Genomic DNA, 24,204 nt, shown 5'->3' on the forward strand with positions numbered 1-24,204 from the left:
GTGGTTGATGCAGCCACAGATGATACCCAGTGCTGCCCACAGAGTTGGCCGGCTCCTTTGTCACAGATACAGGCCCCGTGTTTTAGAGTTTATGTAGTCCCTCCTCTGTGCCACAGGCTGTACCCACGCAGAGATGTCCCTAGGTTCTGTGTTTACTTGGAGAATTGCCAAACAGTTCTTAATACTGGTGACCTTTCTGTGAAATGGAGTTTCTGAGAGCATGTTAGATTTCCAGAGACCTGATGGACAAAATCTGCATGACACAGGCCACTGGATGAGGAAAATAAAGATGCACATGATGCAGCTGTGATTGTAGTTGTAAGAAGTTGGCCACTGATATAGCTTCCGTCATGCTGTTTCTTAGTCACCATGATAACATTTTGGTTGACAGGCCCAGATTGGCTCTTGATAATCATTTCTTTCAGTTAAGATACAACTTTCTTTGTGGTTAGGGTGTTGATTGATATGTAGATACAGATATATCTGTGTGTGTGTTTATGTGTATGTATGTATATGCATGTGTGTCTACATGTACATGTGTGTATCCCAAGTTGTCAGAGCCTTCAGGGCCTTGCAGCTGTTGCTTCTGCCACTATCAAAAGCCACAGGTTTCTTGGGACTTCCCTGGTGGTCCAGTGGGTAAGAGTCTGCACTCCCAGTGCAGGGGGCCTGGGTTCGATCCCTGGTCAGGGAACTAGATCCCGCGAGCATGCCACAACTAAGAAGAAGTCTGCATGCTGCAACTAAAAGATCCCATATGCCGCAACAAAGATCCTGTGTGCTGCAACTAAAATAAATAAATAATCAATCAATCAATCTTTTTTTAAAAAAGCCACGGGTTTCTGGCTCTAGCCCCTGCCAAAAAGAAAGGGCATTGTTGCAGTTGAAGTCTCACTTGGGAGACCTCATTGGCAGCACTTTTTTCACATGCCTGGGCCTTGACTGCACAGAGGCTGGGAATTCGGGTTCTGGCCCTACATTGGGAGGCAGGAATCATCACAAGTGTGACATTTTTTCCTGTGCCTTCCTGTCCCTGTGGTCGGTGACATGTTTGGTGGAGCAGTTAGCTGTGAAGAGAAAACAAAGCTTGGAGGCGATCACCTCACCTGGTATGTAGTGACTTGTGTACACACTTTGAGAACAGCACAACACGGTTGTTTTGGCAGCAGCTGGCAACGAGGCCACAGTTGCAGAGCTAAACCAGGACCCAGGGTTGGAGCAAGCTGCTTCAAGGATGAGTCAGAAGAGCCACAGGTTAAGGGCTTTGGGACAGTATGGTGTGCCTTTGGACCAATCGCAACTCACAGCCCCTGCCCTGCCTGACATCTCCCAATGGAAATGTCATCTCCTGTCCTGGTCTCTGTCGTTGGAGTCTGAGAACTGTCTTGACCTTGGTGTTTGATTCACCTCCACGCCAGCACATGAATAGTTAGTAGTCATTTATATTCTTCTCCAGGAAATCATCAGTAGGAACAGATGTCTTTTAACTTAAGCTGTTCATTGGCCACATTTAAGCAGCTTCCTTTACCCTTAATGACACAGCTTGGTGGTGAAGTGTGAGGTCTCAGACGGGGTTCTGCTGCCAATTGCACACACATCCTTAGATTTACCACCTGAACTTCTCCAGGTATCGAAACAAGGGATAACATTACTTCCTAGGCCTTCCCTGTTGTCGGATTTGGTGAAAACTGCTAGATTTAATTCTCTGTCGTTTCCCCTACCTGACTTTGGTAAAAATGATGATTGAAAGGTTGGACAAGTGATTATTTTTAGAATCGACTTCTTTTCATTTCAGAGGAGCTTTACTCAAAAGGAAGGAAGGCAGAAGGGAAATCAAGATGGCACACGTGAAGGGTGTTACCCATCAAGGAGATTCTGGTGGGCGGTCTTGGGTGCAGTGGTAGTTAGTGACTACACAAAAATGGGGTGGTTTCATTCCCAGCTTTTTGTGTGTGGACATTATAACAGCTTAGAGGTACATCTCCCACCCTCACACCTGAGTGGTGCAGCAGAGAAGACACAGAAATGCCAGCGGATGGCTAAGCATTTCGGCAATCTGCGTGTATAGCTAGCAATCCCCAGCCCCTCTCCTCTTTCCCTGCTAATGTTGAAAAGTGAGGTAAATGTAAGGGGACACTTTGGGCTATGTCACCAAATGTCAGTTCTAGAATTAGTATTTCCAATGCACCTGGAATCCCAAAATCTCATCTTAATAACTGATTTGAACACAGTTCCTCCTCCCACTCAAAAAACACTAAAAGTGGGAGCATATATATTGAATTTAAAAGTTTTAAATTTTTGTAAGTTTTACCCTTTCTCTCTCTTCCCTCTCCTATCTCCACCTTCTGCCAGTAGCAGTCTTTAAAAAGCATGATATAGTTAAACAGCCAAATCCAAGAAAAGGGAGGATAAAGGGCTCCAGATAATTCCCAGTTTGGGTTATCAGCCCTCACATAATGGAGAGTTGATTGTGCTTTATTTTCTTGTTATTTGAGGGGAGGGAAAACTCCATAGAGATGGGAAAGGTACATCTGGAGGAGATCTGAAATATTCCCGATTCGAGGTAAGTTTGCCTGTAAACCGTTCTAATCTTTGGAATATACCATGCAAAGTACTAAAGGTCAGTAAAGCTTCCTTCACAAATTTGGTAAGAGGGAGCAGTTAGCTGTAACAGTGTGCAGGCCTGGAGGTCATAGACCAAGCTAGGAGAAATAATTATGCATGGTAATGGGCAATTACAGATAATGGCCTTTTGGGGGTGGCAGAAAATACATAGCCCCACAGTCTTGCCTGGAATGAACACCGAAGAGCACATTAACTTTATAGCGAGCTAGAAGTTCAGCCCTGGAACTGCAGCACTCCCCCCGCTCCCCCCAAATAAATAAAATCCCTGTCTCACTTAAGGGAAGCACTGTAGTAGCTACACTTATCAAAAGCAGAAGTGAATACACGAGGAGGCGGGGATTTGCGGTCGGAAAGGAAGGTCAGCTCTTCTCCACCTGCTGGTTTTGTCTCACAAGTAGACATGGCTCCGGGCTCAAGGCAGGTACACAAGTGAAAGGGTTGTTTGCTTTCCTGGCGCCAGGTTTGTGTTTGACGTTTAAAATAGCCTGTCATGATTGCCTTGTGGGAGAAACAGATTGTTCCCGCATTTCCTGATTATGACTTTGGGGAGTGATATCACACCGACTGCATTCAAGGCTACTGTCTGACCTCAGAGAAGGCCAGGAGCGGAGGATTCTGCTCCTTTCCAAGTTCAGTTGTACTCAGGAAGCCCTGCCAGGTGCAGCCCAGGCCTCCTGCGGTCCCTCAGAGATGAGCATTGGGAGCAAGGATACCTTTTTTGGGCAGATAATTTGGTGGCTCTCTTGCTTGATGGCAGAGAATGCTCTCACTGTGTTGTGATTGTGATAACAACAACGGCTAACATTTATCGAACACTGACCCTGTCAGAGCCTTTTTCGCCCTCTGTGGTATAAGTAGCAGTATTAACCCCATGTTATATATAGACTCCGGGGCAACGGAGACTTAAGTATTAATGGATCCAAGGTCCCAGGGCTGTAGATTCCAGATCTGATCAAGAATTTGACCTGGGAGGGCTTCCCTAGTGGCGCAGTGGTTGGGAATCTGCCTGCCAATGCAGGGGACGCGGGTTCGGGCCCTGGTCTGGGAGGATCCCACATGCCGCGGAGCAACTGGGCCCGTGAGCCACAACTACTGAGCCTGCGCGTCTGGAGCTTGTGCTCCGCAACAAGAGAGGCCACGACAGTGAGAGGCCCGCGCACCGCGATGAAGAGTGGCCCCCGCTTGCCGCAACTAGAGAAAGCCCTCGCACAGAAACGAAGACCCAACACAGCCAAAAATAAATAAATAAATTAAAAAAAAAAAAAAAAAAAAAAAAAAAAGAATTTGACCTGGGAGCCTGGGTCGGTGCTCTCAACCCAAGGCTCTGCTGCCTGGCCGCATTGTGTAGTGGTGAATGCCTGTTTTACTGAAAGAAATGTCCCTGGCTTAGGGGTAAAGCAAGAGGTGTCCAGTTGGGCCTTTCCTGCTGACTGCTAACTAAGCAGCTCAGTGTGCCAGCTCAGGATGAGACACTGACTCCAATTGCTCTGAAATCCGTCCTCCTGGAAAGATAAGAGCCGCGATTCGGAGGTTCTCACATTTCTTACACTCTTAAAAAATTCTTGAGGACCTCAAAGAGCTTTGGTTTATGTGAATTACATCTATCAGTATTTATTGAATTAGAAACTAAAACTGAGAAATTAAGAATACATTTGTTAATTCCTTGAAAATAATAAATCTATTATTTGTTAACCTAAGTAACATATTTTAATGAAAAATAACTATATTTTCCAAAACAAAATAGTGAGGGAGGGTGTGGCATTGTTTCACATTTTTACAAATATCTTTTATATGTCTGGCTTATGAATAGAACACAGCTGAGTTCCCATATGTACTTCATTCAGTCTGTTGTTTTTTTTTTTTAAGTCTTTATTGAATCTGTTACAATATTGCTTCTGTTTTACGTTTTGGTTTTTTTGTCGTGAGGCATGTGGGATCTTTCTTAGCGCCCTGAACAGGGATCGAACCTGCACCCCCTGCATTGGAAGGCAGAGTCTTAACCCCTGGACCGCCAGGGAAGTCCCCAGTCTGTTGTTTTGATTGAAATACGTGAAGACAGTTCAGCTTCACATAGATAAATAGTTGGAAAAGGAAGAGAAATGCTTGAATAGTCTTTTGAGATCACTGTGACTATTCTTTGATACTAGACCAAAACTTGACAAGTGATAATTTCTTAAAGATTAGTTGCAGTGTGGATCTGAAGCCATGCTAATGAGTTTTTTGTACTCAGTTAAATTAAAATCCATCTTGCACTTTAAATGGATCTGTCAACCATGCATTATTTTGTAATGTCATGCATTGGTCATTTGGAAAATATTTGTTCACTGAATTGTGCAGATCTTCCAAATGTTGACATTTCATTACGAAATATCAGAAAATCCCACTCATTAATATCACTGCTGATTTTGTCAGAATGCTCTTTAAGTTTGGAAAGCTGTCAAGCATATGATGGTGGATGTAAGTTTTCCAAAATTATGGTTTTTACTCTAAAGCTCAACGTTTTGGCAATAAATACTTTCAGTTGTTTTCCTTGAAGTGATAGGCTCACTTTTTTCATTTTAAAGAAAATGTCTGCCAAATACCCAAGTCTCAGTAACTGTAGTTTGTCATCAGTCATTCTTTCAAGTAAATGGTGTTCCATTAAAAAAAAAAAAGCAGTGAGCCTGGCTCTTCATTCAAACATTTACACAAGCGCCTTCTCCAAGGAAAACATCAGCACAAAGCAGCAGAAGTGCTTTGTGAGTCCTTCCCACTTGGTAACCATGATAATAAGATGCAGTCAAAGGTAGAGATTTAATCAGTTTTTTTTCCTGCTTCATCAAGGGCATCTTAAGCAAAATTGACATAAAAAGTTAAAACTATTTTACTTCATAGCAGTAGGGAATACAGTGACTCTCAGTACAGTTTGGTGGGACTGCCTTGATTCCTGCTAAGAAACCACGTTTTTCCCACCATTGCTTCTGCATCATCAGTGCAACTGTCAACACAGAGAGAAAGGCCAATAGCAGCTTTACGTTATTGTGGAAATACTTTTGACCTCATGGACCCTTGAAAAGGCGGTGTGGGCAGGGGGCCTCAACCATATTTTCGGAGCTGCTGCCATAGGGTGTAAGAGTGGGAGTTCCTGGTGCTAAAACACCAACCTCTGGTGGCTTTAAAGCAGTTGTCACCCTTCTGGTGGAGTCACCCTGGCGGCTCTGAAGACTTCTGATGCCTGGGTCCCCAGCCAGAGGCTCTAATGTAAAGGGTCTGGGGGGTGGCCTGGTCCTGAGGGATTTTACCCTCCACCTCACCCCGTGCAGCCCAGGGTGAGAGCTGCTGTTTTGGAGGCAGGTTCTGTTCCTGGGGGACCCGGTCCTTCTCAGCAGTTGGTTAAGGTACTGTTCTTGATGACTTGAAACATTTTATAGGACAAATACCCAACTGAAAACTAGGGATATTAAATTGATCTGGGTATATAATCTTGGGTTGAACAAAAGCCATGTGAAATAATACCAGACAATGTGGCTTTTTATCTCTTCACATTTACTTAAGGGTCTAGTCCTTCCCTTCAGATCACCATTGGGGACCTGCAGAAGCAAAGACAAACATCGACAATCTTATTTTTATTTTATTTATTTATTTATTTATTTTATTATTATTTTTTTAACATCTTTATTGGAGTATAATTGCTTTACAATGATGTGTTAGTTTCTGCTTTATAACAAAGTGAATCAGCTATACATATACATATGTCCCCATATCTCTTCCCTCTTGCGTCTCCCTCCCTCCCACCCTCCCTATCCCACCCCTCTAGGTGGTCACAAATCATCGAGCTGATGTCCCTGTGCTATGTGGCTGCTTCCCACTAGCTATCTATTTTACGTTTGGTAGTGTATATATGTCCATGCCACTCTCTCACTTCGTCCCAGCTTACCCTTCCCCCTCCCCGTGTCCTCAAGTCCATTTTCTACGTCTGTGTCTTTATTCCTGTCCTGCCCCTAGGTTCTTCATGACCATATTTTTTTCTTTTTTTAGATTCCATATATATGTGTTAGCATATGGTATTTGTTTTTCTCTTTCTGACTTACTTCACTCTGTATGACAGACTCTGGGTCCATCCACCTCACTACAAATAACTCAATTTCGTTTCTTTTTATGGCTGAGTAATATTCCATTATATATATGTGCCACATCTTCTTTATCCATTCCTCTGTTGATGGACACTTAGGTTGCTTCCATGTCCTGGCTATTGTAAATAGAGCTGCAGTGAACATTGTGGTACATGACTCTTTTTGAACTATGGTTTTCTCAGGGTACATGCCCAGTAGTGGGATTGCTGGGTCGTATGGTAGTTCTATTTTTACTTTTTAAGGAACCTCTATACTGTTCTCCATAGTGGCTGTATCAATTTACATTCCCACCAACAGTGCAAGAGGGTTCCTTTTTCTCCACACTCTCTCCAGCATTTATTGTTTGTAGATTTTTTTTAAAATTTTTTTAACATCTTTATTGGAGTATAATTTCTTTACAATGTGTTTGTAGATGTTTTGATGATGGCCATTCTGACTGGTGAGATGATATCTCATTGTAGTTTTGATTTGCATGTCTCTAATGACTAATGATGTTGAGCATTCTTTCATGTCTTTGTTGGCAATCTGTATATCTTCTTTGGAGAAATGTCTATTTAGGTCTTCTGCCCATTTTTGGATTGGGTTGTTTGTTTTTTTGATATTGAGCTGAATGAACTGCTTGTAAATTTTGGAGATTAATCCTTTGTCAGTTGCTTCATTTGCAAACATTTTCTCCCATTCTGAGGGGTGTCTTTTCGTCTTGTTCATGGTTTCCTTTGCTGTGCAAAAGCTTTTAAGTTTCATCAGGTCCCATTTGTTTATTTTTGTTTTTATTTCCATTTCTCTAGGAGGTGGGTCAAAAAGGATCCTGCTGTGATTTATGTCATAGAGTGTTCTGCCTATGTTTTCTTCTAAGAGTTTGATAGTGTCTGGCCTTACATTTGGGTCTTTAATCCATTTGGAGTTTATTTTTGTGTATGGTGTTAGGGAGTGTTCTAATTTCATTCTTTTCTTTGTAGCTGTCCAGTGTTCCCAGCACCACTTATTGAAGAGGCTGTCTTTTCTCCACTGTATATTCTTGCCTCCTTTATCAAAGATAAGGTGACCATATGTGCGTGGGTTTATCTCTGGGCTTTCTGTCCTGTTCCATTGATCTATATTTCTCTTTTTGTGCCAGTACCATACTGTCTTTGATTACTGTAGCTTTGTAGTATAGTCTGAAGTCAGGGAGCCTGATTCCTCCAGCTCTGTTTTTCTTTCTCAAGATTGCTTTGGCTATTCGGGGTCTTTTGTGTTTTCATACAAATTGTGAAATTTTTTGTTCTAGTTCTGTGAAAAATGCCAGTGGTAGTTTGATAGGGATTGCATTGAATCTGTAGATTGCTTTGGGGAGTATAGTCATTTTCACAATGTTGATTATTCCAATCCAAGAACATGGTATATCTCTCCATCTATTTGTATCATCTTTAATTTCTTTCATCAGTGTCTTATAATTTTCTGCATACAGGTCTTTTGTCTCCTTAGGTAGGTTTATTCCTAGATATTTTATTCTTTTTGTTGCAGTGGTAAATGGGAGTGTTTTCTTATTTTCACTTTCAGATTTTTCATCATTAGTGTATAGGAATGCAAGAGATTTCTGTGCATTAATTTTGTATCCTGCTACTTTACCAAATTCATTGATTAGCTCTAGTAGTTTTCTGGTAGCATCTTTAGGATTCTCTATGTATAGTATCATGTCATCTGCAAAGAGTGACAGCTTTACTTCTTCTTTTCCGATTAGGATTCCTTTTATTTCTTTTTCTTCTCTAACTGCTGTGGCTAAAACTTCCAAAACGATGTTGAATAATAGTGGTGAGAGTGGGCAACCTTGTCTTGTTTCTGATCTTAGTGGAAGTGGTTTCAGTTTTTCACCATTGAGGACAATGTTGGCTGTGGGTTTGTCATACATGGCCTTTATTATGTTGAGGAAAGTTCCCTCTATGCCTACTTTCTGGAGGGTTTTTATCATAAATGGGTGTTGAATTTTGTCAAAAGCTTTTTCTGCCTCTATTGAGATGATCATATGGGTTTTCTCTTTCAATTTGTTAATATGGTGTATCACATTGATTGATTTGCATATATTGAAGAATCCTTGCAGTCCTGGGCTAACCCCACTTGATCATGGTGTATGATCCTTTTAATGTGCTGTTGGATTCTGTTTGCTAATATTTTGTTGAGGATTTTTGCATCTATGTTCATCAGTCATATTGGCCTGTAGTTTTCTTTCTTTGTGACATCTTTGTCTGGTTTTGGTATCTGGGTGATGGTGGCCTCATAGAATGAGTTTGGGAGTGTTCCTCCCTCTGCAATATTTTGGAAGAGTTTGAGAAGGATAGGTGTTAGCTCTTCTCTAAATGTTTGATAGAATTTGCCTGTGAAGCCATCTGGTCCTGGGCTTTTGTTTGTTGGAAGATTTTTAAATCACAGTTTCAATTTCAGTGCTGTGATTGGTCTGTTCATATTTTCTATTTCTTCCTGGGTCAGTCTCAGAAGGTTGTGCATTTCTAAGAATTTGTCCATTTCTTCCAGGTTGTCCATTTTATTGGCATATAGTTGCTTGTAGTAATCTCTCATGATCCTTTGTATTTCTGCAGTGTCAGTTGTTACTTCTCCTTTTTCATTTCTAATTCTGTTGATTTGAGTGTTCTCCCTATTTTTTTTGATGAGTCTGGCTAATGGTTTATCAATTTTGTTTATCTTCTCAAAGAGCCAGCTTTTAGTTTGATTGATCTTTGCTATCGTTTCCTTCATTTCTTTTTCATTTATTTCTGATCTGATCTTTATGATTTCTTTCCTTCTGCTAAGTTTGGGGTTTTTTTGTTCTTCTTTCTCTCATTGCTTTAGGTGTAAGGTTAGGTTGTTTATTTGAGGTATTTCTTGTTTCTTAAGGTAGGATTGTATTGCTATAAACTTCCCTCTTAGAACTGCTTTTGCTGCATCCCATAGGTTTTGGGTCGTCATGTTTTCATTGTGATTTGTTTCTAGGTACTTTTTGATTTCCTCTTTGATTTCTTCAGTGATCCCTTGGTTATTAAGTAGTGTATTGTTTAGCCTCCATGTGTTTGTATTTTTTACAGATTTTTTCCTGTAATTGATATCTAGTCTCATAGCGTTGTGGTCGGAAAAGATACTTGATACGATTTCAATTTTCTTAAATTTTCCAAGGCTTGATTTGTGACCCAAGATATGATCTATCCTGGAGAATGTTCCATGAGCACTTGAGAAGAATGTGTATTCTGTTTTTTTGGATGGAATGTCCTATAAATATCAATTAAGTCCATCTTGTTTAATGTATCATTTAAAGCTTGTTTTTCCTTATTTATTTTCATTTTGGATGATCTGTCCATTGGTGAAAGTGGGGTGTTAAAGTCCCCTGCTATGATTGTGTTACTGTCGATTTCCCCTTTTATGGCTGTTAGTATTTGCCTTATGTATTGAGGTGCTCATATGTTGGGTGCATAAATATTTACAATTGTTATATCTTCTTCTTGGATTGATCCCTTGATCATTAAGTAGTGTCCTTTGTCTCTTGTAATAGTCTTTGTTTTAAAGTCTGTTTTGTCTGATATGAGAATTGCTACTCCAGCTTTCTTTTGATTTCCATTTGCATGGAATATCTTTTTCCATCCCCTCACTTTCAGTTTGTATGTGTCCCTAGGTCTGAAGTGGGTCTCTTGTAGACAGCATATATACGGGTCTTATTTTTGTATCCATTCAGCCAGTCTATGTCTTTTGGTTGGAGCATTTAATCCATTTACATTTAAGGTAATTATCGATATGTATGTTCCTATTACCATTTTCTTAATTGTTTTGTGTTTGTTATTGTAGGTCTTTTCCTTCTCTTGTGTTTCCTGCCTAAAGAAGTTCCTTTAGCATTTGTTGTAAAGCTGGTTTGGTGGTGCTGAATTCTCTTAGCTTTTGCTTGTCTGTAAAGGTTTTAATTTCTCCGTCAAATCTGAATGAGATCCTTGCTGGGTAGAGTAATCTTGGTTGTAGGTTTTTCTCCTTCATCACTTTAAATATGTCCTGCCACTCCCTTCTGGCTTGCAGAGTTTCTGCTGAAAGATCAGCTGTTCACCTTATGGGGATTCCCTTGTGTGTTATTTGTTGTTTTTCCCTTGCTGCTTTTAATATTTTTTCTTTGTATTTAATCTTTGATAGTTTGATTAGTATTTGTCTTGGCAGGTTTCTCCTTGGATTTATCCTGTATGGGACTCTCTGTGCTTCCTGGACTTGTTTGAGTATTTCCTTTCCCATATTAGGGAAGTTTTCAACTTTAATCTCTTCAAATATTTTCTCAGTCCCTTTCTTTTTCTCTTCTTCTTCTGGGACCCCTATAATTCGAATGTTGGTGCGTTTAATGTTGTCCCATAGGTCTGTGAGACTGTCCTCAATTTTTTTCATTCTTTTTTCTTTATTCTGCTCTGCAGTAGTTATTTCCACTATTTTATCTTCCAGGTCACTTATCTGTTCTCCTGCTTCAGTTATTGTGCTATTGATCCCTTCTAGAGAATTTTTAATTTCATTTATTGTGTTGTTCATCAGTGTTTATTTGCTCTTTAGTTCTTCTAGGTCCTTGATAAACGTTTCTTGTAATTTCTCCATTCTATTTCCAAGATTTTGCATTATCTTTACTATCATTATTCTGAATTCTTTTTCAGGTAGACTTCCTATTTCCTCTTCATTTGTTAGGTCTGGTGGGTTTCTGCCTTGGTCCTTCATCTGCTGTGTGTTTCTGTGTCTTCTCATTTTGCTTAACTTACTGTGTTTGGGGTCTCCTTTTCGCAGGCTGCAGGTTCGTAGTTCCCGTTGTTTTTGGTGTCTGCCCCCAGTGGCTAAGGTTGGTTCAGTGGGTTGTGTAGGCTTCCTGGTGGAGGGGACTAGTGCCTGTGTTCTGGTGGATGAGGCTGGATCTTGTCTTTCTGGTGGGCAGTTCCACCTCTGGTGGTGTGTTTTGGGTTGTCTGTGGCCTTATGATTTTAGGCAGCCTCTCTGCTAATGGCTGGGATTTTGTTCCTGGCTTGCTAGTTGTTTTGCATGGGGTGTCCAGCACTGTAGCTTGCTGTTCGCTGAGTGGAGCTGGGTCTTGGCATTGAGATGGGGATCTCTGGGAGATTGTTGCCGTTTGATATTACGTGGAGCTGGCAGGTGTCTTGTGGACCAGTGTCCTGAACTTGGTTCTCCTACCTCAGAGGCACAGCCCTGACGCCTGGCTGGAGAACCAAGAACCTGTCATCCACACAGCTCAGAATAAAAGGGAGAAAAAAAGGAAAGAAAGAGGGCTTCCCTGGTGGCGCAGTGGTTGAGAATCTGCCTGCCAATGCAGGGGACACGGGTTCAAGCCCTGGTCTGGGAAGATCCCACATGCCGTGGAGCAACTAGGCCCGTGAGCCAGTTACTGAGCCTGCGCGTCTGGAGCCTGTGCTCCGCAGCAAGAGAGGCCGCGATAATGAGAGGCCCACGCACCACGATGAAGAGTGGCCCCCACTTGCCACAACTAGAGAAAGCCCTCGCACAGAAACGAAGATCCAACACAGCCATAAATAAATAAATAAATAAAATAAACCCAAAAGTTTAAAAAAAAGGAAAGAAAGAAAGAAGATAAGATAAAATAAAGTTACTAAAATAAAAAATAATTATTAAAAAAAATTTTTTGTAAAATCATAAAAAAAAGAAAGAAAGAAAGAAGTGAGCAAGCAAACCAAAAGATAAATCCACCAATGATAACAAGTGATAAGAACTGTACTAAAACAAACAAACAAACAAACAAAAAAATGGACAGACAGAACCCTAGGACAAATGGTAAAAGCAAAGCTATACAGACAAAATCACACACAGAAGCATACACATACACAATCACAAAAAGGGAAAAAGGGAAAAATATATATATATATCGTTGTTCCCGAAGTCCACCTCCTCAATTTGGGATGATTCGTTGTCTATTCAGGTATTCCACAGATGCAGGGTACATCAGGTTGATTGCGGAGATTTAATCCGCTGTTGCTGAGGCTGCTGGGAGAAATTTCCCTTTCTCTTCTTTGTTGCCACAGCTCCTGGGGTTCAGCTTTGGATTTGGACCCGCCTCTGCGTGTAGGTCACCTGAGGGCATCTGTTCTTCGCTCAGACAGGACGGGGTTAAAGGAGCAGCTGATTCGGGGGCTCTGGCTCACTCAGGCCGGGGGGAGGGAGGGGTACAGATGTGGGGTGAGCCTGCGGTGGCAGAGGCCGGCATGACATTGCACCAGCCTGAGGTGCGCCGTGTGTTCTCCTGGGGAAGTTGTCCCTGGATCACGGGACCCTGGCAGTGGCGGGCTGCACAGGCTCCCGGGAGGGCAGGTGTGGAGAGTGACCTGTGATCGCACACAGGCTTCTTGGTGGCGGCAGCAGCAGCCTTAGCGTCCCATGCCCATCTCTGGGGTCCGTGCTGATAGCCGTGGATCGCGCCCGTCTCTGGAGCTCCTTTAAGCTGCGCTGTTAATCTCCTCTCCTTGTGCACCAGGAAACGAAGAGGCAAGAAAAAGTCTCTTGCCTCTTTGGCAGCTCCAGACTTTTTCCCGGACTCCCTCCCGGCTAGGTGTGGCGCACTAGCCCCTTCAGGCTGTGTTCACGCAGCCAACCCCAGTCCTCTCCCTGGGATCTGACCTCCGAAGCCCGAGCCTCAGCTCCCAGCCCCCGCCCGCCCCGGCAGGTGAGCAGACAAGCCTCTCGGGCTGGTGAGTGCTGGTCGGCCCCGATCCTCTGCGTGGGAATCTCTCTGCTTTGCCCTCCACACCTCTGTGGCTGCGCTCTCCTCCGTGGCTCCGAAGCTTCCCCCCTCCGCCACCCCCCTTCTCCGCCCACGAAGAGGCTTCCTAGTGTGTGGAAACCTTTCCTCCTTCACAGCTCCCTCCCACTGGTGCAGGTCCCCTCCCTATTCTTTTGTCTCTGTTTTTCCTTTTTTCTTTTGCCCTACCCAGGTACGTGGGGAGTTTCTTGCCTTTTGGGAGGTCTGAGGTCTTCTGCCAGCGTTCAATAGGTGTTCTGTAGGAGTTGTTCCACATGTAGATGTATTTCTGATGTATTTGTGGGGAGGAAGGTGATCTCCACATCTTACTCTTCTGCCATCTTGAAGCCGTATCGTCTACAATCTTATTTTTAAAAGAAAGTTATAAAAGCAGAATCAAAATCCCAAATCTAAAGGGGGCTGGCCTTGAGCAAACTTCAAAACTGACACCCCTCTGTTCAGCACCCTTCCTGCCAAGAAAAAGACCCTGATAAAGGAAGCCCCTACCTTTTAAGTTGTTGGAATACAGTTCAGAGCAGACTTTTTTTTTTTATGTTTTATTGGAGTATAGTTGATTTACAATGTTGTGTTACTTTCTGCTGTACAGCACAGTGAACAGAGCAGACCTTTTCTGTGGAGACCTAAGTATATGGACACAGTCTATCAAAAATGCTCCTAATGTAAAATTTTCTCAGTGTGAGAAATACTAAGAAGATTGGAGAAGGGATTCCCCATAAGATCTCTTAGAATAGAACACTGGGTGGAGAGGAAACTCTTTGGGCATCTTCTCTCTTCTTCCCTCATCCACTCCCAGCAGGAGCTCTGCCGCTGGCCTGTGTGGCCCTGCCCACCCCTCCGGTGTGCCAGGCAGTGTGGACAGAGCCTCAGACTGACTCTGGCATCTTGCCAATGACAGGAAATTCTGAACTGGCCTACAGAGAGAAAACCTCTTTCTTGGCCACGAGATCGGCCTTCATGGCCATGAGACATTTTCTGGTAAAGTCAGAGATGTGGCATTTTCTCCATATCTGGTGAACCCTTTCCCTCCCCGGTGTCCGGGGAATCCTGTGGCACACAGTGGGGGAGGCCGGGAACCGGGAGCAGAAACTGTGACCAGGAACAATGGCAGGTGCCACGTGTGTGAGGTGGGAGCTGCCGGGATGCCATCAGCTGCTCCCAGGGACCGCACAGCGAAGCCTGCGCTTTACGTGGCAGTCTTCAGATCCAGTTAAGATCTTTCCTTGGAGGAGAGTCTAAACTCCGTAACTACGGTGCCAGCAGCACCCTCATTCTCATCCCGTTGGGACCCTGAGCTCCTTCTACTCTGCTCTGCAGGCTGCTCTGACTTCCCAGAAACTTTTTTGGTGCCGTGTCTCCTTTCGTTGCTTGGAATTCCTTTCTCTCTCCTTCGCTCTCTCCTCCTTTGTTTAAAAGTCTTCTACCAGGAAAACCTTCTCTGATCTCTTAAATTCTCCCTTGCTCTTCATCAACACAAAGAGGAAGCTCCCTGAGGGCAGGGTTAGGCTTTTGCTTATATTCTGGGCATTCCCTGCCCAGCACTTTGGGAGCTGCTGCACACAATAGATGTGCTTGTTACTGAGCTTCTCAGTGGCCCCGGGGCAGGATGTTTCAGATCTCGGCAGCTCCCTTGGGAGGCCTGAATTGCTTTATTTTCTCCATCGTCCTCCATATCTCTTGCTTGTTTTCTTTGATCTGGTCATGCTCATCTCTCTCTCTTTCTCTCTGTCTCTCTCCCTCCCTCCCCACCCCCCTTTCGGTCTCCCCCAGATCCTTTTGCATCCCACACTGACTTTCACACACCTTTGAAACAAGCCTCTCTGGGTTTTAAAGGCCAACTTCTGGTTCACTTTGTTATGCAAAGCCTTCACCCTACAAAGAAGAGTGACCTTGACGCATTCCTCCAGGACCAAATTACATTAAAAAAAAAAATTCCTTGGGAAAGAGGAGAAAAGGGCTGTAACATAGTCCCTGCCTTGTGGTCGAGAGTGGAGAGTGATGTTAATGAGCCAGCGTCAGCAGAACTTGTACTTTGAAGGCTGGACTTAATTTCGCCCTCCTGGCCACACAGTTTTTGTGTTTTCCCATAGCCTTAGTCAGTCTCTCCTTCTGTGTGTGTGTTTCAGAATCCCCCCTTACTACTGGGCCTTGCAGCGTCAAGGAGTACGTCTTTGTCCCCCAAAGTGCGGCAGGTTGCCTCGCACACATAGGTGCTCAGTAAGCTTAGTGCCCTGAACATGAGTTGTTTCTCCGGAATCAGGGGAAGGTGGCAGCTGTGATGATGCCCCTCGTCCACCATCACGGTTGACACTTAGTGGTGTGAACAGTAGGCACGCTGTCGCCTCAGTCATCAGGCCTCTCCTGCGTTAGCTCTGTTTTAGCTCGGAAAACCCACCCAATCCCTTGGTCAGGATGGCGAGCTTTTCTTCTTGGAGTTGGACGAGTGCTCCGAGGGGCCAGGCATCAGCTCACAGACCGACTTTTCTCCCCATGTATCAACGTCTCCCTTTGGGTTCTTTCCCTTGTAGGGGAAGAGTCTTGAGGCTGATTTCTCAGTTTTCCCTAAATCTAGGAAATGTCAGGAGCTGATTAGTCTGGACATAGGGTTGCCCTGCGGTGAAGACTGCTTAAAAACAGGGAGCTGAGGCAGCCACCTTGTTCCAACTTGTTCCAGCGAGCGGCACCCCACTGTCTCCTCCAGATTCCATGACATGTCATCAAACAACATTGTCTTTTCTTAAGACCTTAATTTTCCTTAAAAAAAAAAAAAGAATGGAGACAATGACTTGTACTTCAGCTGTACCTTCCTGCCACTCAGTACAACATGTTAGTAGCTGGCGGGTAATTTTGAGATCTTGGACTTAGCAGTGCACAATTCTGCCTGGTTAACACTTAAAACTAGAAGCTAAGTAGGACAGGCACCACGCAAGGGATGGGGTTATGGAGAAAAATAAAACCTGGTACACGTAAATCTACCACTTACATGAGATGGCTGTGAATCATAAATTTTGGTTTCCTATGTAATCTTTCATATAGAAAACTGTGGGGTTTGGTTTTGTCGTTGAAAAGGGAGTATGGCTTCAGGTTTGCACATAAAGGACACAAAGTGCAACAACTCTGGGAATCTTGACACCAGACAAGAGTGGGAGAAAAAACCTTCACATACCTTAAAATGAATTACTGGTTAACTACTATTAGTATGCCATGGGCCCGGAGACCAGCATATAACACTGCAGGATCAATAAGGGTATTTATCATGTGTGAGTATTGATCTCTCAGGAAGGAGTGCATCATATTTCACACTGCATATGTTAGTGCAAAAAAAAAAAAAAGTAGCAGAGAGATTGGGAAGCCTTATCGAAGAATGGGACGTGTTGAAGGTAAATAAATGTACAGAGCCACAAATCGGACCATTGCAATAAGAAGACATCGATTCTGTAGGCAACGTCTCTGCAAATGTCTCTGTTGGATGATTGCTGCTGGTCATTTTTCCAGATAACATACTTCTCTGGGCACTGCTTCCTTTCTTAGCTGTTGAATCCACACCTGCTGATCTTTCTTCCTTACAGCACACATTAGGACTATTCCAGTCATAAGTAACAACACCTAAAACAGCTGGCTTCGTGCTTTCATTTGCATCTTGGCAGAGGACTTAGGGGTTGATAATTCCTATAAGGGACCACTGGTTAAGGAGCAACCCCATTTTCTTGGAACAGTGCCACTGTACTTTCTCTTATTATGAATATCATTGTTAAGTCACCTTGACCGGTTTTTATTCTAGAAAAATAGTGAGATCCAGCTTAAGAATTTTCAGCAGACTCATTAAGGTGTTTGCTTTTCAGTATACTGCTCTGGTCTTTGTAGTTAGTCATACTGGCCTTGTGGTTTAAAGTACACACACACACATCCTATTTCAAATTTTGTATGCTTTATATGTTTTGTGGCTTGTGAGTTGGAAATCTTTCAGGTTTATAGTCAGTTAATAGTGACACTTGGCGTGACTTACCAGCTCAGTGGTGAAGAGACTGTCTCCAGTTACTCTTTGGGGAATTCTGCTGTAGCAGAGGTTGGAGAGATGGCACAACCTGCTTGTATTCTTACTCTGGGTGAGAGCTACATGTTCCTTCTCAAACTGGAGTGAGTAAAGCATGATCACTCAGCAGTGGAGCAAGGACCTGAAAGGGGAGCTGGGCGGCATCCCTGGTCCCTGGATGACAGGTGTTAGTAGTGTAACGTGGCTCTTTGAAGGGCATTCCCGGAAAACCAGACATACCAGTAATTTTCATGTAGTTCCTTTTTTCCCTTTACTGCAGGCTCCCTGTGCGAGCTTATAGTTACCTCTTATGGCCTGGAGAATTTAAAGAGCCTCTCCATTCTAGTCTGTAGACCACGTACATATCTAGAAGAGACTGTTCTAGCCTAGTCTGTTCTTCTGCCTCCTTATTCTAGATCCTTCTTTTGTGCTTGCATCAGACTGATTTTCCTAAAACATTTTTATGTTACTCCCTTGCTCTGAAAACTCATCGACTCCCTAGAGCTTGAGGGGCAACCAGAAGCCCTTGGCTGGGATTCACATGCAAGGCCTTCCACAGTTTGTCCCAAAAGTAAGTTTCCAGTCTCAGCATCTGCTGTCCCCTGACGTGACCTCTACACTCCAGCCAGGCTCATCTGGTCAGTGTCCCTGGAACATGTCTTGTCCTTTTCCTCCTGCATTATCCTGTTGATACTATTCTCCTCTCTTGATTGCCTCGCCACCCTCACCATCTCTGAATCACCTCCATTCCTGACTCACGTCTCCACTGCCTTTGCTGATGGTGACATCTGCCTATACTGTCATCGTGGCCATTGGATCATTACTTGTAGGATTCTCGGTCTACACCTAATTTTCCCGAATAGATGGGACCCTCTTAAGAAGAAATGAAACATTTTGAATATTTCTTTGTGCCTTTTACAATGTCTGGAGCAAAGCTTTGGACAGTTGTTATATGATAACTAATGAATTAATCAAATATAAGTACCAAAATACACCTTAAGTGGATTTCCCTGGCGGTCCAGGCCTTCCAATGCAGGGGGTGCGGGTTCGATCCCTGGTTGGGGAGCTAAGATCCCACATGCCTCAAGGCCAAAAAAAACAAAACATATTTAAAACAGGAGCAATACTATAACAAATTCAATAAAGACTTAAAAAAAAATGGTCCACATAAACAAAAAATTTTTTAAAAAATCGGCCACACTAAACAAAAAAAACAAAAGAAACACCTTAAGATCAAGAGTAAATGATTTCTGCATTACCTGCTCCTCTTGATAGTCCAGAAACCTTATGAGGAATAGTATAGTTTGTCACTATACTAGCACTTGAAAGGGTGAATTAAGCTTTTGTGGTTAGAATAAATGAAGAAAGTCTGGGTGTGAGCCATGAAAATCAGAACCATCTGGCAGCAGTATACACACAGTACCCACAGCTTGTGATCCAAGCTCTGCAGTGATTTCTGTAGAAGCCCAACTTCTTTATTCAGTGGAATTCATTTGTATGCTCTTACTTGGTAGCCAGTCAGGGCTGTCACAGTAATGCAGTCAGCAGTCACATATTTTTAGGGATAATTTATAGAGCAGTTGCTTTGAATCTTTAAACTAGTGGTTCTCCATCTTTTGAGCGCATCAGAACCTACAGAAGGCTTTGTTATAACTCAGGTTGCTGGGCCAGCCCTCAGAGTTTCTGATTCAGTGGGTCTGGGGTGGGTCCGAGAATGTCCATTTCTACAAAATCCCAGGTGATGCCAGTGCCACTGATTCAAGGACGACACTCTGAGCACTGCTGGATTAGACACATAATTTGATGGATGTTTATTTCAGCCTTGGGAAATTTCCACTTACTGGTAGCACGCACATAAAGGCTGGGAGGCATAAAGATGTTTTGAACATTGACTAGGAATTTTAATTTGGAACTTTAAAATACGGTTTGGTGGTTTATAAAATAAGAATTTGGTAGTTCCACATGTCCCTGGAATAGATGCCCTCTCCTAGTGCTTTTTAAAATGTCACTTTTTGAGAGTGCTTAAACATTTTAAGAGTCTAAAATATTTAGGCATTTACTCTCATAAAGCTCAAATGATTTTTATTGTTTATTTAAATGCTAGTATGAATCGAAATTTTTCCAACATATATCTTAATTTATTCTTAAAGGTCATTATAATTTGAAAGAGGGAATTAAATATGGGTAAGTAGAAAAATGATCGCATTTTAATTAATTACAGTCATCTGTAGCAAAACAAATCCTTGCTTTGACCTGATGTAGCATTTTATTTGAGGTTTACTCTGAAATTTATTGAAGCCATGCTCTTGGTACCTTGAGGATTATTACTGACAACATTTTGTTTCTGGGTAAACTGAGGCCTGATTAAAGGTCCTAATTAAAGTTATGATGTAGAAATTCATGAACCTGTGCCCTGATCTGAGAATGCTCGTGTCTTTGGGTTTCTGTTTAATTCTTTACCTCCTACTGTATTTCGTTTTCTTTATCAAGAAGCTTGCTTTTGAAGGGCAGGCCCTAGGGGTATCCAGTGTTTTTCAACTGCAGGGATGGGGATGAACGTCTAAAATGCCTTCCTAAATGCCTGTGAGATTGTGTACGGATGTCCCACTAATGCTTACGACTGGGTGGTAAGAGTATGTCATTCATTCCTTTTCTGATTTAAATAACTATATAATTTATCATTTTTTGTGAAACTTGTATTGTTTTTGTAATTAGGTTAACATAAAGACATGACATTGAAAACAAAAGAGTTAGATACAGAAAACCATCGATTTTGCCACTACATTGGTGTTTAAAATAAGAGGTAGACCAGTGGGAAAGTTCAGGAGGAAAGAATTGCAGGTGCCTTCTCCAGACACAGGTAGAGTGATGGAATTGGAACTTTTCATCTCGTTAGTTGGGAAGAGGAGGAGAGAAGAAAGGAAAGAGATGTATAATAAGATAGTGGCCCTGACAATGCATCGCCAGGAACCTGAGGTGGACGGACTTGCTATCCTGTCAGAGAAAAGAGACTTCAGTGCTGACTGTAAAATGAGGCTGTAGAAACACATTTTGTTGTAAATCTCTCCCAGACTTTCCAGAGCATGCACGTTTAGTCATACCTTCCCCACATTCAGTCAGAGGACACTTTCTGAGCACCTGCTCTGGGCCACGTGTTGCTAGTCCTGGGAATTTCTCTCCACATGCTTCTCCCTGCCTACGTGTGTTCAGCCCTTCTCTGTGTTTTAAAAATGAAATAACAATATCTTATTACTCCTTGGAGCTTCTAGTTTTTCCTGGTATTTATTTTGATGACAGGCTACTTGAAAAAACACTGTTCATTGATCCCTTCTGCAAATATTTACCCCCAGGTGTCCGGCAGTGTGCTCAGCACGGGGGATGCAGGGCGGCGCTGCTCGCTGGGTCGTCCGTCCTTTCCGGCCAGAGAGAAGGCTCTTCGCCGCCGTATTCATCTGTTTCCTCATCGCTCACTTGCTCCTTTATCTCTCGAAGGCTTCTGCTTCTCCAACACTGTGCTAAAACCACAGGGCCCTAAAGACCCAGCCCTCTGTGGGTCTTTTCCAGAACTCATTTTGCTTGATCTCTTAGCAGGGTCGACACTGCAGCCTGCCCCTCTGCCATCCCTGTCGAATTTGTCCTCTGTGACCTTGCGTTCTCTCCTCCATTCTCCAGGGTTCTGGCCTTGGCACTCTTTTCTCCTTTCAGAACGTGCTCTTCCGTAACAGCTCCCTCCTCTTCCCGGATGCGGCCAGCATCTCCCGGTGGTGACTCCTGATCTCAGCTTCCAACCTCAGCCTCGCCCATGAGTGCAGGTGTCGAGTTTCTCGGCCTGACTCCTCTCCCCCATGTCCGTGCCCCTCTGGCCCCTTGCGTGATGAAGCAGACTTACCACCTGCATCTCTGCTGCCACCCCGGGCCTCCTGCTCTTCCTCTTTGGCTTTTCCTGCGTCTCGCGTACTGATGCCCCTCAGTCCTGCAGTTCTCTTGAGCTCGTCTCCCCCGTGTCTCTGGTATTTGCAGTCTGCTGGGTCTCTCCCTGACGGCTTCAGCGGCTCCCTGGTGGCTCTCCCTGCCTCTGGGCTCTCTTCCCTTTGCTTGTCTTAAGAATTGCCATCAGTTGAATCACTGCAAAGCACAGCTCTGATCCTCTGTACTCTTTGCTCAGATATCCTCAGTGGTTCCCACCTGGAAGGAGTTCAGAGAGCTGGCCTGAGGCTTCCCCTCGCCTGGCTGCAGCCCGCCTGTCAGACTGGCCCTCTTTTGCCCTTTTCGCAGTTCTTAACCCGGCAGCCCTGTCCATCGCTCCCAAGATCCCCTCCCACTTTGCTGCTTCCATCCCTTTGTCTTTGCTGCCCTGTTCTCAGTACTCTCTTTTTCTCATTTTCACCTATTTCCTGCTCCTCTTTTAAAGTACAACGCAGGTGCAGTGTTTTTCTATGACGGTCTCTGTGATTCCTTTCTAGGTTGCGTGTCATCTTTCCAGCCTTTGAGTTTCCATAAAAGTTGATGGGTATTCCTGTATGAGAGTCCTTGTTATAATTTGTAATCCCATCATCCATCCTATACTGTAGACTCCCAGTGGGCAGGGGCAACCTGATACCTTGCAGCCATTTTAGACACTTGGCCAACTCTTAGAACATTGTTTAATAAATGTCTATTGGAGAGATGACTTAGGAGTCCATTCAGTTGTTTATTGGAATTGACAGCTTAACATCTAGACCCTGGGTCGGCAAGCTTCAGCCTGCGGATCACTTTGTCCCACTGCCTGTGTTTGTGAATAAAGTTTTGTTGCAACACAACCATGCAGCAGCCTGTACATTCTGCAGAGGAATGGCCACAAAGCCTATAATAGTTACTAACTGACCTTTTACAGAAGTTTGTCTCCCAGGGTCTATACCATTGTCCAGACTTCAGGATTCAGTATCAGCGGTTAGAAGGAAGTGAAGGAAACAATGTTCTCTTAAACTCTTAGCCTCTTGCTTTGGCTCTCGGATATATCTGTGTGGACATACACATAGAAAGGGCACTAGGATTTTTTATTACTTTATTTAAAGTGAAATACAGTTAATTTTGTTGTAAGACTGTTGCAGACAGCCAAGTTAACTAGATTTGATCTCTAATTTCTTGACATTAGGATAGGAATGTCTAGGTAGAAGTTAGACGTGGTCAGGCTTTATGTGATTAAAATGACCCCTGCCTAAAATGTTTTTGGTATTCTCAGTAAAAATAATCACCAAGGGTCTGCCAGCTGTGCCGCCAGAGTCATGCCAGCCTTAGGAACCCTGCTGTATTCCGACCGCAGGAGGAGTAGCATGCCCAGGTGCCTTGGTCTGCAGCTCTGCGGATATTGAGGAGGAAGGCCATACGTTGGCAAGGTTTAGAGGTAAAGTTCTGTAGGCCCCCATATTAATACCATGTTGTCTTTTTCTTTCTTTCTGTTTTTTCTTAATAGAGGGCCGGGTGGTCATCCAGGATATTCCTGCTGTCACCAGCAGAGGGCACGTGGAGAACACACCTGACCTCGTTTCCGACTCCACCTACTACAGCAGCTTTTACCAGCCGTCTCTGTTCCCTTACTACAACAATCTGTACAACTACCCGCAGTACTCCATGGCCTTAGCCACTGACTCCCCTTCCGGGGACATGGGAAGCCCTCTCGGGGGCTCCCCTGTGAAGAACAGCCTTCGGAGCCTCCCAGCCCCTTATGTGCCTGGTCAGACAGGAAACCAGTGGCAGGTAAGATGTTACCAGAGAGTGAACTGGGTATGTGAAAACCACACACGTAAACACACACTCACAGACGCGCACGCCCAACTCAGCACACATGTGTGCCATTATGCAAAACGTGTAGAAAGTTTTCACTCTACCCATAACATCATTTAACCCCAGAGGTTGACTGCAAGGAATTGTAAAGAAATATGGATATATTTGTTTCTGTTTTCAAATTTTACCTTTCTCATCCTTCGATGTCATTTTGCATAAATACCCAGTTGGCCAGAATCAGCTTCACAAGTGGCTTATGTAAGAGGCCCCATCTCCTCTAGCCTTATCCCCACTCTTTAGAGCAGCTTAGAAAATGCTGGGTGTGGCCTTCTGGGTGGCAGTAATCCCAGTGATGAATTTTGACCCTGAAAGGGAGATGTGTTCTGATCTGTATGTTTGCATGGAAGGAAGGTGAGAGAAGAACTAGGTCACTGCTGTGCTGGGCCAACTTGAGAGCATTTTCAGCTGGGAATGGAGGTCAGTCTTTCATATGCTAAGTATGTGCTTCTGAAAGAGTGTGCCATCAAGAGCTTTTAATATTTGGGGTAAAACAAAGCATTTTGCATTATCAGGGAATGTTTATTCTGCACTGTTTTGCTTCCTCAGTTTTCACCATTTCTATCATGCCAGTGATATCAGCAGATTCAAGGCCTGGAAAGCATTCACAGGCTGGATTACCGTGTTGTGGGAATGTGCATGCATGAGGACTTAGACTCTGCTCCTCCAAGCCCCCGCCTCCAACTGTGAGATACCAATTCTGCGAGAACTGTTCTCATTTTGGATGCATTTACTGTGCTTGGGCTTTCCCAGCTAGGCTTTGATTCCAGCACAATGCAGTGTATATATGTGGGAGTTTAGGGTAATTGACCTTCTTATACTCACTTTTAAAAAATGTGCATTGACGTTTTCCT

The 24,204-nt window shown here is 43.6% G+C and overlaps 1 protein-coding gene across 2 annotated transcripts in view; it reads left to right on the forward strand.

The window, feature by feature from the left end:
• Window positions 1-24,204, forward strand: part of DMRT1 (doublesex and mab-3 related transcription factor 1) — a 111,290-nt gene that overhangs the window by 20,421 nt on the left and 66,665 nt on the right. The window contains exon 3 of one of the 2 annotated variants that reach the window (XM_061201217.1): window positions 22,985-23,266. In XM_061201217.1, the coding sequence (XP_061057200.1) occupies window positions 22,985-23,266 (282 nt within the window). Of the gene's footprint in view, window positions 1-22,982; window positions 23,267-24,204 lie in introns of both variants that reach the window. The other variant, XM_061201216.1, reaches the window with a different exon arrangement.

Source organism: Eubalaena glacialis, chromosome 9 (assembly GCF_028564815.1).
Source record: "Eubalaena glacialis isolate mEubGla1 chromosome 9, mEubGla1.1.hap2.+ XY, whole genome shotgun sequence".
In the NCBI taxonomy this organism is placed as follows: Eukaryota; Metazoa; Chordata; class Mammalia; order Artiodactyla; family Balaenidae; genus Eubalaena; species Eubalaena glacialis.